This window comes from Urocitellus parryii, chromosome 2, assembly GCF_045843805.1.
Source record: "Urocitellus parryii isolate mUroPar1 chromosome 2, mUroPar1.hap1, whole genome shotgun sequence".
In the NCBI taxonomy this organism is placed as follows: domain Eukaryota; kingdom Metazoa; phylum Chordata; class Mammalia; order Rodentia; family Sciuridae; genus Urocitellus; species Urocitellus parryii.
This window is the reverse complement of record NC_135532.1, coordinates 175311741-175328241: the sequence shown is the minus strand read 5'-3', so window position 1 is coordinate 175328241 and position 16501 is coordinate 175311741. Positions and strand designations below refer to the sequence as shown.

Below are 16501 nucleotides of genomic sequence, written 5' to 3'. Positions count from 1 at the left end.
CAGCATAGTCTCATGGGAGGAGGGGGAAGTGGGTTTTGGAAGCTCTCATTCTTCATGCTTCCTGTGCTGCCTTACCAAGAAAGCTCCCAGGAGCTGGGACACTCACAAAGTCATTCAGTTTCCCTCTTCCTGGTAGAATTGTCCCTTTACCATATGAAACAATATCTCCCTAATGCTAAAAATAACCAGAATTTGAGTCCAAGACTTCCATGTTGATCATCTCATGTACCTGGCGGCCTGGAGAGCTGGAGGTTTTCCTCTCACTCATGTCTAATAGCATAAAGTATCGTCAAGTTTAGCTCAAGTTGGCTTCTTAATTATTCCATTTATGAACCCTCCGCATTCCGTAATTTTTTTTTTTTTGTACCGGGAATTGAACTTAGGGGCATTTGATCATCCCCAGCCCTATTTTGTATTTTATTTAGAAACAGGGTCTCATTGAGTTGCTTAGAATCTTGCTTCTCCTGAGGCTGGCTTTGAACTCTTGATCCTCCTGCCTCATCTTCCTGAGTGGCTGGATCATAGGCATGCGCCACCACGCCTGGCCCATGCAGTGATTATTGATTTGCCAGATGTGACTCTGACTTTATACCAGACGGCTTCCTGCCCCCACCACCCCCACCCTTTGGTCTCATGGAAACAAACCACTATTTCTCATGGGATATATTTTGTTTCGTTTGAGAGGTAAAGGAACAAAATGAAAATAAAAAAACAAAAACTAAGACCCAAATCATCCTATGAGTAAATTACTTCTTGAATGGAAATCAGGGTCCAAGTTCAAGTCATAACTTTAACTAAGCGTATTGTTTCACTCAAGACACTTCATTTGACTTTCAGTTTTAGTTTCAGTTTTGGAAAATGAATGTTTATATGAGGGGGTGATATTCCAGTGGTCAGATATGGGAACATACCAGAAATAACACATTGGGAAACAATCTAAGATGAATATGTTCAGGCACATAGATGTAAGACATTTACCTCTGGGTTCTGTTTTCACTTCTATGATTGATTCTTTCTGGATCATGGGACATTTGTTAAGTCTCTGAATTCACTAATTCATTTGTTCATTCATTCAATTAACAAATATTTATTGAAGCTCTTACTATGTGCCACACACTGTCCTAGGCTCTGAGGAAAAAAGTATATAAAAAAGGAAGGGTTTTTGCTTTCAGAGAGCCTACATTCTAATGGAAGAGATGGACAATAAATACATAAGCAAATAAGAAAGCAAGACGATTGAAGATTATGAGAAGTGGTAAGAAAGAAATAAAAAGGGGAATGAGATGGAGAGTAACTGGGGCAGTCACCTTAGGTAGATGCCTCCTGAGATGCCATCTGAGCTGAGACTTAAAATGAAATGCCAACAACCTCAACTTCTGAGCCTGCCAAGGTAATTATTAGTAATTTATAGGTGCAAAAATGACCCATCTAGACTGTTTCCAATACACAGTATCCTTTGTTGACAAAATGCCCTTAAGCAAAATGCTCCGATGTCAGCCTCAATTTTGTGCATTTCCCTAGCATCTTCCAGTGGGTTGGTCCTGGTTATTGCAGCCTCTCCCTCCCTTGGGAAGGGAGGAAGCAGGGACTTCTTCCTCTGACTCCTGGGATTCTTTGATGCACACACCAGTTCTCACCAGTTCAGCTTGACCCAGGCTACAAGGCAAAGAACAAAAACCCACTTAGTCACAGCTGAGCTGTGCTGGCAAAGGAGGGGCCACCTACTTCTTCCAGCTCTGCTCAGGCCAGCCAGGGCGCTCCTGAGCCCATTTGTCATCTCCAGGGATAGAACTTAACTCAGAGAACACTGGTCCCAATTTTGACCTACAAGGAGTGTGAAACCAAAGGCTTGGATAAAAACAGGTGGAACTGATGGCTTCCTATGTAACATGACTAGAATTTTTCTCCACTGACTTGTCCATAATTCTTGAAATGCCACTGCTAAAAGTTAGCTTGCTTCTGCTGAGGCTGGCTTTGAACTCTTGATCCTCCTGCCTCCGCTTCCTGAGTGGCTGGGATTATAGGCGTGCACCACCACATCTGGCCCATGCAGTGATTATTGATTTGCCAGATGTGACCCTGACTTTATACCAGACTTTTTTTTTTTTTTTTGGTCTCATGGAAACAAACCACTATTTATTAGTTGGAAAGGGTTGTTGTTGTTGCTGTCTCTAGATTTCCCATTGATTTTTATAATTTGGATTTGGAGTGTCCCCCAAAGGACCAAGTATAAAACTTGGTCACCAGCCTGTGGCACTATTGGGAGGTAGTAGAACCTTTGGAAGGTGGGGCCTAGTAGAAAGGTGAGTGGGGTGTACCCTTGAAGACCTTGGAATGCTGGTGTGTGTGTGTGTGTGTGTGTGTGTGTGTGTGTGTGTGTCTTTTTGTGTTTCCTGGCTGTCATGAGGTAAGCAAACTTCTTTACCACTAGCCTCCACCATGATGTACTATGCTACCACAAGCCCAAAGCAAAGGGGCAAGCAATAATGGACTGAATGATTCCCTAAGCCAAAGTAAACCTTTCCTCTTTAGAGGTTGTTTATTTCAGGTATTTGGTCACAGTGATGAGAAGCCGACTAACACATCTATTAATGCAAATTTTTGGAGGAGGAGGTGACTTGTTAAACATTATAACTTATTATCTTAAAAGCAACTTAAAAGATTCTAAAAATGGCAAGAATCAGGTTATAAGTGTCATCTCAATCCAGGACCTCATCTCATCCAAATCACCCCACCTCGGAAGTGGAAAGCTCATATACCCTGTGCTCAGGGCATGGCTCCTAGACTTCCAACCTTCCCATTGGGTTACCCCCCTGCCCATTACATTGCTCTCAGCTTCCTGGAAGCTTCTTTTTCTATGATAGGCTCACAGTCTGTCATAAGACACGTGAAAAGAGGTAGAGGGCCATGATTGCGAGTGGGGTCTAGGGATGATTTTATAACTTCATTTGACAATCAGTGGCTAGTTATCACCCACACTGATTATCTGTACATTTTTTAAGTGGTGAAGGTAGATGGTAATCAATGCACAGTGCTTATTTGATAAATCTTCATCCTTATTACATTTCTAGATAACCACACTTGGTTGTGATATGGGACATTTCTAGTTCCTTTGGCCTAGACAGTTCTGTTGAGCATGGTATCAATATGCACATCTGGAGTCCTCATCTCTTCATGGATCTTTCTGGAGGCCTGAGGAGCATGTTTCTTGATGCTCACTCTATAGATGACTTTGCAAATGGTAAAAGTGTATTCTCATGTCGCCTCCTGGTTGGTGGCAGAATTTGCTACACCCAAGTTGGAGCCTATGTCTGTTATTACCTTCCATTCAGTAAACAAATGAAACAAATAAGCTAAAAATAATGCCCCTCTAAAGATGTCAGGTCCCAATCTCTAAAATCTGTAAATATTTAATTTGGAAAAGGGTCCCTGCAGATATGAGTATGTTAAGGCTCTTTACATGGGGAGATTATCCTGGATTATGCAATGGACCCTAAATGTAATCATGTTTCTTTATAAGAAGGAGGCAGAGGGAGATTACACACACACACACACACACACACACACACACACACGCACGCACAGAGAGCAAAAAGAGGTATGAAGATTGAAGCAGCACAAAACAAGGACTGCTGTTAGCCACCAAAAGCCGGAAGAGGTAAGGAATGGAATCTCACCTAGAGCCTCCAAAGGGAGGACCAGTCATACTGATTTTCAATTTCTGGCCTCCATACCTATGAGAAAATAAATTTCTGGTGTTTTAAACCACCAAGTTTGTGATGATTTGCTACAATAGCCACACATACTAATACATTACCACTACAGCAAAAACTACCTGTGATCCCCTGCCCAGTAGCAATTCCCTCCCTCCATTCTCTTGAGGTAGCCAAGACCTTGAATTTGATGATTATTAGTTCCTGACTTCCATTACACTTCAATTATGTACATATCCTGAAATAATGTCATTTTGTATATAATCATACTGAATCCTTCCATATATTACTTTTTTTTCAATGTGTTTTATAGACATATATGTTGATGTACACAGCTCTAGTTAGTTTCCACACTTATGTAATATTCCATTTAGGTGCACACGCATACCACAATTTTAAAATAAATTCTTCTGTTGGTGAACATATCAGTTATCAGTTTTTCAGTCTTTCAAAATGGTGCTACAATAAACATTTTTGTACATGTCTCCTTATGCTCATATGCATAAGTATTTCTAGAATATTGATCAGAGAAGAGAATTTTATATATATGTGTGTGTGTCTGTGTGAATATATATATATATATATATATATCTCCACAGCCCTTTTTGTTTTTTGAGACAGGGTGTCTCTAAGTTGCCCACGCTGTTCTGGGGCATGTGATCCTCCTGCCTCCTGAATTGCTGGGATTGCTGGTGTGTGCCATCATGTCCTGCTAACTTCACTGATGAAAACTTGATAGGTTGGATTTTGACAGCAGGACATTTCAATAAAAGGAACAATGTCTCCTAAAGGTGCCGAAATTGGAGGTTGGGGAGTAGCTTTTGGTTCTCTTAGAAAAGTCAATGGTTCTCAGTTGAGCAAATATGAATCACCTGAGGGAGTTTTTTTGTGATCTTTTGTCTACTCTCTCCCTATTCTGGGATGTCTCCCCCTAAAATTGATAAATTCCCTTCAGGGAATGAATTGGCTGAGAACAGTAGATTGGGTGCCTGAGAAGGAGCCAAGGGAGAGGAGGCAGGAAAGCAAAACAGGGAGGATGAAATGCCAGGGCAGGGGGAGCATGTCAATCAGGGCACAATAATTCCTTGAGCAGAAGCTGAGTACCTTCCCCTCTACAGATAACCAGAGGTATCACTGGGACTTCAGCACTCACAGGCTAAGAGATTTGGGGATAAAGTTTGCATATTTGATTGCACACATTGAGCTGCAGCCTCTGGTAGCTCTTGTCTCTAGGCTCCTTCTAACCTTGGTCACTGAGAGAGTCCTTTTACAATTCAACCAGCTATTACTCCCCCTATATCTCTGGATGCACTGAAGATTTTGAAGAGTTGGCTTAGGTTGGCATTTTTATATTTTAATTGTAGTTAGCAGACTGAAAACTTGGGAAAATAAGGTGTAATACTTCCAATGCATTTATAGAGCGTGACATGTAAAGTGAGTAAAATGAAAAATTATATACATTATTTTGGTATAATGAAAGGTTTAGAAGGAGACATAAAATAATATAAAGGGTTGGTATTATAAGTAAATTTATGGCTTATTTTCCCTTAAAAGGTATAGGTACTCTCCTCTCAGCAAAATTTTACTTTATTATTCTATCTCCTGGCTTCCTGCCACACTACTCCTTGGCATTTCCAATTAGTTCAGATCACCTTTTCTGCTGGAAGAATTAGTAAATCTTGAGTCTATTTTACTATCATAAATAGTAAAAATAGTAATTTGATCATAAAAGTTGAACATAATTAACACATTTAAAAAATCTTCACAGTGATTGCTTGTTTGGGGAAGTCTGTTAGGAGATAGACAATGTTTAGATAATCATGAAAATAAAGACTTTCTAAATTATGTAACATCTCCCTTTTATGTCTCTTAAAGCATAGAGAACCTTGTTGGTAGTATATTCTGATTAATAGGAAGTTTTAAACTACAACATATCCTATATTCACAAATTATGCTCTTATCTCAGATAGATTATGGGTATGGTGGGATGGGAGAATGGTTCAGAAAGCCTCAAAATCTGAGATAGTTGTTGGAATAAGAGGCCTATTTTAGGGAGAGTGGCATTAGACTTTACCAGAGGGTCAGGTTAGATTAAAGGGAGGTTTTAGAGTCTGTATATATTTTAATGCCTACTATTAACAGCAGCAGCAAAAATATAAAAGGAAAAAAAATATCACCCATAATTCCACCACTCTAACATAACACATTAATTGCTTTCATTTTCTCTGTTCACTTTTAGCACTTGATTTTATGCCATCATTTCATGTAGCTATAAATACAGCATAGTTAAAATGCTGTATTCTTTTTTTTTTTCACTCAACATCATATTGCGAACACCTTTGTCTTAGGGCTATTTTGGTTGCAAGGAACATTTATTCAATCAAGTTAAATTATCTCAGAATAAAATGTGTGCGTGTGCACCCAAATCAGAAACTTGCAGAAAACAACTTGTATCAAATCTTGCAGAAACTCAAAGGCAGAACCCAAGATAAGTAAGTTTCACAGGAATGGAACTAGGACATGGAAAGCCATCAGTCAGTGAACTTGCTCTGTCCAAGGTCTTCGTGCATGGGTAGGGACTCTGCTTATTTCTGCATTTCTGTCCACACTCTTATAACTTTAGTTATAACATCACCAATAATGGTTACTGCTAACTGTATGACCTTACAGCTACAGAACCTTCAACCATCCTTTCACAAGATCTCTTAAAGTCAAATCCCAATGTGATTGTTTCATTTTATCTTTCCCAGTCAGTTAGGCCACAAAAGTCAAAGGTTTTTGTTCAGCCTGTGGCCCTGGCTGTCTCTAGCTCAGGTGAACATACCCAGTCCAACCAGGCGTGGTGGTGGAATCACATGATACAGACTCTGCAGGAGCACAAGGACACCAACAGGGCTCTCCCAGTAGTGAGTGTGTGGGAGTAGACACCAACTCTCGTGTAGCTTTGTAGTCCTCACATTTTAATGAATATGTGACATGGCATCAAAGGTCTGTTCCATAATTTATGATCCCATTTTTCTGCTGTTAGTTTTAGTTTGGCTTCTTTCAGTTTGGAGGGACTGCTAGAAGTTAAACTTTGATGACCATTCTTTGGGCATACATCTTCCCTTTCATCTAAATTATGAAAGATATTTTTAAAATTACACAGGAATTTATATTCTCTGAGCAACTTAAGGACATAAAACATAACTTGCAAATTTTTAACTTAAAAAGTGTGAATATTTGCAAGAAGTATACACTTAGGTATCTATGGGCAAGTAATAGGATGTGATATCTGTGATTTGCTACAAAGCACTCTAGGGAAAACAATTGGTTCATGGTAGGTGATATCTGAAGCAAGACAGGTGGCATGCTGATGACTGCTAAAGCCAATGATGGGCACAAGGGGATTTGTTATGTACTATTGTCTTTATTGTGCTATTGACTTTCCAATTCCCTTTTCTTCCTCTCTCTTCCAGATCTTTGTTATCTTTCCCCATGTTTCCTCAAGATACTTGGTACCCACAAGCTGCCCTCTGGAATACCAGACACTTTTTTCAGGCTCAGTTACTCCTGATACCTGCTTCTTAGGTTTCTTTTCTTTCATTATCAAAAAACTTAAGTCCGGGCTGGGATTGTGACTCAGCAGTAGAGCGCTTGCCTTGCACATGCAAGGCCTTGGGTTTGATCCTCAGCACCACATAAAAATAAATAATAAAATAAAGATATTGTGTCTAACTACAACTAAAAAATAAATATTAAAAAAACTTGAGTCCATCCATCTATTCAGGTGTTCAGTAATTCATTCACACAAAATCATTAAGCCTATGTATGGGGCAAGACCCCAAGGAAATGCAAAGTGTAGTCATTTTGTTTTGATGTGACCAGATGGCTGTTAAGAGGAATGAAATCACAACTTACTTTGTACCATAAGATAAAAGACAGATGGCAACTTCACACTCTGAGGATTAACTGCATTTTAGAAGTCGTGCCAAGTGCCCAAGTGAGGCAGGCAGTGTGGTAAAAAGTCCAGGGTGCAACAGCTGGCAGAGCTACCTTCTACCTCCTGCTACCTCCTCCTTGCTTTTCTGTCCAATGTTTCCAGCCTTTTGGAATTTCAAATTGAAAGCTACATTTTGAGTTCATATTTATTTAGCTAAGTGAAAATTGTATATATTAAGATCCTTGGAATTTTTGTGACCTTTTAATATAAAGCACTACAGTCTCAAATGATCAAGGAAATTAATAGTTTATATTCATGTTACAAAGAAGCAAAAATGGAATCAAATGGCTTAGTTTCTATTCATTTCCCAAAACATTAATAGATTATAAAATTTATGTCAGCCAAGTGAAATTGCAAGATGATAATTATGAGGTCTTTCTAGTTTTAAAAGTCACAAGGTAAAAGAACCCAAGTCAAGGTGGTTGTTGCCTCCCTGGTGGAACAGCCCCAGAAGGATGCATTACCTTGGTTGTCTGTGTCTTGCAGGGATAAGAACTTTCTAGAACCTTCCACAGGCCTCTACGTTTGCCCTCCTTGCCTTAGGTTATAATGGCATCTTTACTTGTCTTTCTCATTACACTATGAGCTCCTATGGGAAGAGCATAGTTCTGTATCTTTCAATAAAGCTGGGCCTTAGAAAATATCAACTGAAAGATACACAAAAGCAAATATCATTTTATTTTAAAAAATCTTCTCAATCACAGATTCACCTTTTTTTTTTTTTTTTGCACAGACCCAACCAAGGATTATCCCCATTCTTCAGCCTTCTCTGAAGACTTCCTGGTGAGAAAGAAAAAGCTTCAAGAAAACTGCCTACCAAAGACTCAGAAACCCAAATCATTCCCCCAGAGGAGCATCTACTATAGAATGGGGGCACCCTGATCCAGGTCACTAGAATATGCCTTAGCCATCAATTCTCCCTTTCCAGAAGAGGATTGCTACCTTTAAACTAGGGCAGTATAGGGCTTGGTTTTTCTCAGTATGACTGGTTAAAGATTTATCTGTGTGTGTGTGTGTGTGTGTGTGTGTGTGTGTGTGTGTGTGTATATTCCCCACCCACCACCCTTTGTTCTGGGAGTTCTGGGGATTGAATCCAGGGCCTTGCAAATGCCAGGCAAATGCTCTATCACTGATAAATACATGTTTATAGTGAAAATACGACAATAATCAATCCAATTCAGAATCCACTGTGAGCACAGCAGGTCAGCAACAAGTTTATTACTGGGCTGGCAAGGTGACAGGGTAGGGCATGGCAGTGCTTGGACCAACTTTCCTTGAGTTTCCCTCCATTGGTTTCCGCAATCAAATGTCCCTTCTGGTATTTGCAGTAGCTCATCATGGATGGTTGCTTTGTATTAACGAGGGGAGGGGTGGGAAGGGGAGCAGGAAAGCAAAGCAAAAGAAGTAACCTGGAATACACGCAGCCTCGCTTAAGAGCCTCTTCCCAGGAACTCGGGGCAGTTCTCCTGATCTGTCTTAGTCATTTTCTCAATACTGATGTTATTAGAGGTCAGGATACTTTTTAGATAGGTCACAGTTTCTTGGGGGAGATACGGGTTTCTTCCCAAGATCCAAACATGATCCAAATGAAAAAGCCAGATGATGGTGGTACAGGAGTACACGAGGGCATAGCTCTCATAGTCGGTAGCCAGGACCCAGTACGGTGCTGATGGCATCACTGAGAACCAGAAGAAGGCACAATCAGGATGGACCAGGGTGAGAGAAACCTCCTCTCCAGAATGGGTCTCTGGGGATCCACTTCTTTAAGTCAGTGGATAGTAACTACTTTCAGTTAAGGGAATCATACGCAGGCTTTGAAAGATACTAAGCTCACTTTCCCCTGCCCTTCTCTGGATTCCGACATGCAGGTGGTCATTACTTTAAAGGCTCCCCAGTGGTTCTAATGTGCAGGCAGAATTAAGAACTATTGTTATGGCCATTCTCTCCAGTAGCAGGGGTGAACAAGGTGTTTGGGTGGACCCCTTGGACCAACAGGCTGCACTTAGCACCAACATACATGGAGGTACCACTTAGCTGAGCAGAGTCAAGAATCTCAGGCCAAGAATCCCCAGGCTCTGAGTCTATACCACCCAACTTCCTCTCAGCCTGCCTAAGGGAGGAGGTTGAGGCTGACATCTTTGTTTTTTTTTCTTCTAGTATAAGCTTCACAAATCCTTCTATTCCTAAGAATATAGTAAGCCAATTGATAACATATTCTGAGCTTTTCCTCTCAAAATACCTATAAAGATTCATTGATCAACATCTGTAAGTGTTGGAACCCTAGATGAACAGGGTCCTTAAGAGGAAAGATGGAGGATTTATCCTCTCCATCTAGATCTAGAAACTCCCTCTGTGAACTTGACCTCCACAGTCAAGGTCCAAGCCAAAAAAAAACCCACATAGCTCAGCTTTGGAATGCAGTCAAGTGGGAGAAAGCTGTGTGCTGACCTCATAAGCATAACAGGTTTAGACACACATGCAGTCAGGGGTGATTCACTTTCCTGAGTTCCAAGCATCCCGGCTTCTCCACTCAAAAATAATTCTTATTTGCCAGATCAAAACCAGAACTCGGCACTTGTGAATGACCTGAGAAGCTGTGGGTTGAAGGAGGTGCTGTGTAGTGGATAGAGTTTGTCCGGGTGTCAAGAACACAGCAAGTTATCAGGAAAAAAAGAGAGCTGGCCAGAGGACCAGCTTTCTGTTTATAAATTTGGCAACAGAAGGATGTTTGGAAAAAGCCTCCATGGGAGCTCGGACTGAGTGTTGTTTCTTTCTAGCACTGTTGGTGCCCTGCCTGCCTGCCCGCCTGCCCGCCTCACTCACCCAGAGAGAGTTATGTTCATCTAACCTTTACCGTGAGGGTCAAGCACTCTGCACATTCCCGGCTGGACCAAGTGCGTCAGCACTGATTGATTTTGGAAAAACAGGCCACCCACCTCTTCCAGCATAGCATCCTGTCCCACCTGCACACACCCTGTCATGGACATTCTGTCTTCCTCTTACAGGGTTGAGAGCTCAAGAATAAATTTGCCCAGATCTCTCTTCTCAGCACAAGAAACTTCCACATTTCTTTCTGTTAGAGAACTCTGACATTCTCCTGTTGCTTGAGGGTGTTGCAATGCACTCAAGGGCCTCCTTAGCCCTCTCCCCCATTCCGTGTGCTCTCTCCCCCTCTAGGCTTCTGTATCCAGGCATCTCTCACACCATTCCCTTCCAACCTTTCCCATAATCTCTCATATACCCCACAAGGCCTGTGCAAACATCTAACCTCTCCAGCCAGAATCAATCTTATCCTTTGCATCTTCCCTGGTCCGTAGCTCCTGCCCCAGGTTTCTTCATGAGGATTGTAGGCATGAGACTGAAACTTCATCCTCGTCTCCCATCACTTTCCCAATCATGTCATGGGGAAAAACTCTCAACTGAGAGTTTGGAGACTCTACCTCTAATGAGTTCAGTGTCTGCCCACATCACTCAGCTCTCTTCCCTGCAACTTCTTCCTTTGTAAAAGTGAGGAGAGGAATGAAAATGTACACAGCCCCTGGCAGTCTCTGGAGCCTGCACAATCCGATTTCTTTTCATGGCATTGGGCGGTCCGCAAACCCATCCCCCCCTTTAATACATGTGAAGTTATTTGCTCCTAATTGCGTGTGGGAAGAAATGTTTTCTCCTCCCAGCATTCCTTTCTTGGTCTATAAATAAGGATTTCCTCTCTGCCCCACTCCAGGGACTTGGCTGGTATGGAGGGGGAGGTTGGCAAAGGTGGGGAGTGATAATGACTTCTTTTACAGAGAAGTGGATACTTGCACTGGTGACTTCGGTGTCAGTTCTATAGGTAGAAAGAAGGGCCCCCAAGTACTTGCAGCTTTAGAAAACCTTTAAGTCTGAGCTGAATTCTCCGGGGTATCCACATCAGCAACAATATTGACATCTGGCATTTACTCTGTAGTCTGTGTCCGTTCCCCAGTTAGCTCAGAACTCAGAGGGCAGAGCCTGTGATTCAGTATCTCTGAGAGTCCCAACAATGTGACTAGAAAGGGACAGAGCCAGGACTCAAAATAGCCTTCACTCTTGCAGTCCCTTGCCTCCAGGCTTTGGGCATGCTACTTGTTCTGCTAACACCTACTAATTTGGAGACCTCAGTTTTTTTCTGAGAAACAAGACTAGATTGGGTCTCCTACTGCTCACACCCTATTATTTTTTCCATTTGCGCCTTATCTACTGGAACACTGACCATAGTTTTACAGAAATCTCCAGAATACTTGTCACTATCCACACTGGAATGTACTCTTTGTCTGCATTGCATCCCAGTGCCTACTCTCAGTGCTACTATCTACTTATAGCATATAGTAGGTGCTCAAGAAATTATTATCTATCCAATCCTTACGGATGACACTTGAATGTGACCAGAGTATTCCAACCCAGGGCTCTAGCCTTCAATTTGCATATCTCCTGTCCCTGAAACTTTCTGAGAGAAGTGGATACTTACACTGGAAAAACTTAACTCCTAGTTTTGCCGGCTCTGTGAGGTTGTACACCATGGCTTCACCTTCAATTTGATTCACAGTTCCATCATATCTGCAATGAGTTGAAGGAAGGAAGGAAAGAAAGGAAGACAGAAAGAAAGAAAGAAAGAGAGAGAGATAGAAGAGAAAGAAAGAACAGACAACTCATTAAAATCCAAAAATCAACAAAAGGCAAGATCTGTGCTATTACGGACCATGGTGGCCAACATGGTTGCTTTCTGGTGTGAGAGGCTCTCAGAGGTGGCTAGATCCTGGCAATTTTCCTGCCCTTTCCTTTGTGACTATCTGAGACCCAGTGATGGCAGACAGTGGTAGAGTGATAAGAAGCGAATGCTCTGGGACTGGATAATGTGTTAGGACCTCCTGATTCTTTTGGACTGTCTGTCATTTGCCTTTCAGGCCATTTCCTCTCCCAGGTTCCAAAGAGAACCTGAGTATAAGAGAAGGGAAACACAAATCAAGAGACCCATCATACAAAGAAGATTCACTTCTTTACAAATGAGGAACTTGATCACTGAAAATAATGCAAAAGGGGAGGGAGTCTGAGTTCCAGGAGCTTTTCTCTCCTTGGGCCTCGGTAATGTCATGTGACACTGTCCCATCAGGGGGCCTGAAACCCCATCCACTTTAGCAAGTGTCAGAGTGAGTGGGGACCTGATACTACAGGCAGTAAAGCATGTTGCCAGGAGATACTGACTCACCTGGGTGATTCTCAGGTAAGCCCAGATCTCAGAGACACTAAATTGAAGAAATGTACATCTTACAATTGATGCCACCTGATGCTTATAATTGGCAGTGTCATTTCTTTCTTATTGGTATATAAAATGGTGGCATATCTTAAAAGCGATGGCCTTAGAGTGAATGAGATAGTTTCTACCCTTTTGAAGGGACCTGTTCCATTTCTGGATAACTCCCAATGGCCTATGAATGAAGCTGGGGGAGACGGCGGGGGTGGGGGGGACAGAAAAGGGAAGGTGCTCAGGCATCAGGGATCTGGCAGAGCAGCTGCCCCTCCATCAGTCCTTGAGGAAGGCAGGCAGGCTAAAAATAGAGCAGTTGTACGTGTTAAAAAGCTAGTCCGTTAGGGCCTGGGGCTAGTAGAGTACTGGCCTAGCCCCTGTGAGGTGCTGGGTTCAATCCTCAGCACCACATAAAAATAAATAAATAAAATAAAGGTATTGTGTCCAACTACAAGTAAAAAAATGTATATTAAAAAAAAAAACGCTAGTAGGTTGGTGAGATGGTTAGTGGGGATGGATGTCACAGAGATCAGGCAACAAGTGGCAAGCAAGGGAGGTTGGGACATGTACTCTGATATTCCTGCAGTATTGTCTGCCTGTCACCACCTAGGGCCAGAGACCATACCCTGCTCTCTCACCTGGAACTCAGGCAGCTGGGGAACATGGTCTCCTTATATCTGTGGATGGTAACTTAGCAGCACACGAGGCCCTTCCCAGTCTGCTCCTGTTACCTTCATTTGCGTTTTGCTCCAGAACAGTTTCAAAAACATGGGTCTCTGATCACAAACTCACAGCTCAATCATGGGGAGATGTTTTGCTATTTTCAAGGATGTAGCGGCAGCCTCACCATGAGACATAGTGTTTATCAAATGATTGCTTCCTGCCCCACACTGTTCTAAGAGCTTTATGGGTGCCACATCATTTAATGCTCAAATAGCCCCATGGAGGTAGGTGCTATTATTATTGCCTGAAGAACAACCCTAACTAATCCCAGATCACATACTAAGTGGAAGAACCAGGATTTGAAACTAGACAGCTAAATCCCGAAGCCTGAGTTCTTCATCTTCCAATGCTGTGCCAACTGTTTTGGCTTTCAGAGTCCCTGATACTGGCTGAGACCCTCTGCCATGGCTACCCACATTTTGCAGCCCTCTTAGAAGGAGAAATTGTACCAATTTCCTGAGCTAAAAACTTTGCTCCATGGGTTCTGTGTCTTAAACAGGTGTAATCCTAGAGGCGAAGCAATCTAATACTCAAGATGCAGTTGAAGAGGACTCCAGACCAACTCCAGAAGAGAGGCAAGGGAAGCTCATGGGTTTGGGATACATGTCATTGTCTGACACTTGGTCTTAAAATGGGCCAAAATATTTAAAGTGAGGTCTTAACAACTTTGGGGCCTGCTATAGTTTGGGAAAGTGTCCCGCAAAGGTCCATGTGTTAGCCAGGCGCAGTGGCGCACACCTGAAATCCAGCAGCTCGGAGGCTGAGGCAGGAGGATCAAGAGTTCAAAGGCAGCCTCAGCAACAGCAAGGTGCTAAGCAACTCAGTGAGACCCTGTCTCTAAATAAAATACAAAATAGAGCTGGGATGTGGCTCAGTGGTCGAGTGCCCCTGAGTTCAATCCCCCTACCTTCAAAAAAAAAAAAAAAGTCCATGTGTTAAAGGCTTGGTCCTCAGGATGGCATTATTGAGAGGTGGTGGAACCTTTAGGAGGTGGGGCCTAGTGGGAGATCCTTAGGTTATTGGACACATGACCTTGAAGGGGACTCTGGGACCCTGGTCTCTTCCTGTTTTTCTTTATTGCTTCCTGACTTCTGAGGTGAGTAGTTCACCCTGTCACATTCCCACCATGATGTGTCACACTCACCAGAGGCCCCAAGAATGGGGCCGCTTAGATCTTGGATGGGAACCTATAGAACCATGAGCCAAAATAATTTTTTATTTTTATAAGTCAATTTCCTTAGCAATTTGCATTATGGTGAGGGACAGGTGACTTATACAGGGCCATAAAACTCCTGTGAGGTCTCTGGGCATCTGTACCCCAAGTCCCACAGGAGGGCTCTGAGATGAGATAGAGTTTTCGTTGTGGCCCTCAAGATCCCTATTTTCTTTCTCTGGTTTATGCAGGTCAGGGAGTGAGAGCTGAGTCCTGGCTCACAGGAAGGTCAATAGAGGCTGGGATGACCACAGAAGGCCTTTGTGAGCCCAGGCTCTTCCCGGCTGGGTTATAGTAGTTTTCTTGGAGGTGAAACATTTCTCAGCTCTTCTAGAGAACAGAAGGACAGCCCTTCACTCCCAGCTCTTCTTTCATCTGTGTCTTGCGTTCTCTTCCCCATTTCATTTCTCCTGGTTCAAATCTGTTTCATCACTTATCAGCTGTGTGGCCCTTGGACAAGTTACTTTACCTCTCTGTACCTAAGTTTCCTCATTCATAAAAAACAGGCTAATAATAGGACCTATTTCAGAGTTGTTATGGGAATCTAATGAATATATATTCATTTGCAAACAGACATACACACGTGCTGTATGTACACATGCATAGAATAGTGCCTTGCACATAAGGGAGTTTTCTAATAGGCCAAGCTGCCTAGAGATGGGATGAACTGTGACAGAAGGCAATGAGTGGGCACTTTCCAGAAGTATCTGAGCAAAGCTGGGTGCCCTGTCAGTAGCTGGTAAAGAAAAGGTTTTTCTCTTGCTTTCAAGATCAGACAGGTGGTCCCCATATCCTTTGTTACCAGAATTTCTACTTTGCTACAAGGGCAGGGATGCTGACATTTGGGTTACTCCTGAGTCCCTAGTGTCTCTTCTAGTGTCTGGCATCCAACAGATGCCCAACAAGTGGTTAAGGAAAGGAATGAGTGTATTCTAGTTCTAACTGTCCCTGTGTGGCCCCAGAGATGATCCCTTCATCCCACATCCAACTGCATGAGCACCGGCCACTCCAGGACAGTGCCCTGGCCTGGCACCGTCACTCACCTCAACTCCTGGTTTAGCACTTTGATTTTTCCGGTTTCCATTAGTGAGTAGTTGGCTTGGATGCACTTTCCCTTCTCAAAGCTCACTGGGATCTTCTCAATTTCATACCATCTTCCAAGATACTGCAGAGACAACAAGCAGAGCAAAACCCTGTGGCTCTCTGGAGACCTGCGAGCTCTTCCCCATTGTTGCCTTCAGAAGCAAAGCCCTTTCCTGGGGGAAACCAGGAAAAATGGGCTGCATTGTTCCCAGCGCCAATTGAGCAAGATAATGATTCAAATGGGAACAAGCGCATCGGATATGTGGACTCTGGTTGAATACTACATTCTATTCCTAAAGGACTCTTTATTTAGATATGTTCTCAGTGTCTGTCCTATTTGGCCAAAATCTGAGTGAAATTTTAAACTCTATAAAAGGGTTTGGTCTGGATGGTGGACTTGTCTTATGATTCTCCAAGGCATCTTTGAATTTTGTGCAAAGGCAGAAGTGTTGGTTGTGAAACTCGAACACTCCAGAGTTGGCTCCCCTTTCTTCCATGACCCTGAACAGGGGGTTGGTCACAAA

General features: G+C 42.6%; 1 protein-coding gene across 3 annotated transcripts in view; it reads right to left on the bottom strand.

Moving 5' to 3' along the window:
* Positions 1-8885: 8885 nt before the first annotated feature.
* The window catches only part of Apod (apolipoprotein D), a 356333-nt gene continuing 348717 nt past the window's right edge, over positions 8886-16501 (bottom strand). For all 3 annotated transcript variants that reach the window (XM_077795368.1, XM_026380127.2, XM_026380128.2), the window contains exons 3-5: positions 15938-16059; positions 12182-12270; positions 8886-9373 (exon numbers count right to left, since the gene is read on the bottom strand). In XM_077795368.1, coding sequence (XP_077651494.1) covers positions 9126-9373; positions 12182-12270; positions 15938-16059 — 459 coding nt within the window. In that variant the 3' untranslated portion in view covers positions 8886-9125. The remainder of the gene's footprint in view (positions 9374-12181; positions 12271-15937; positions 16060-16501) is intronic.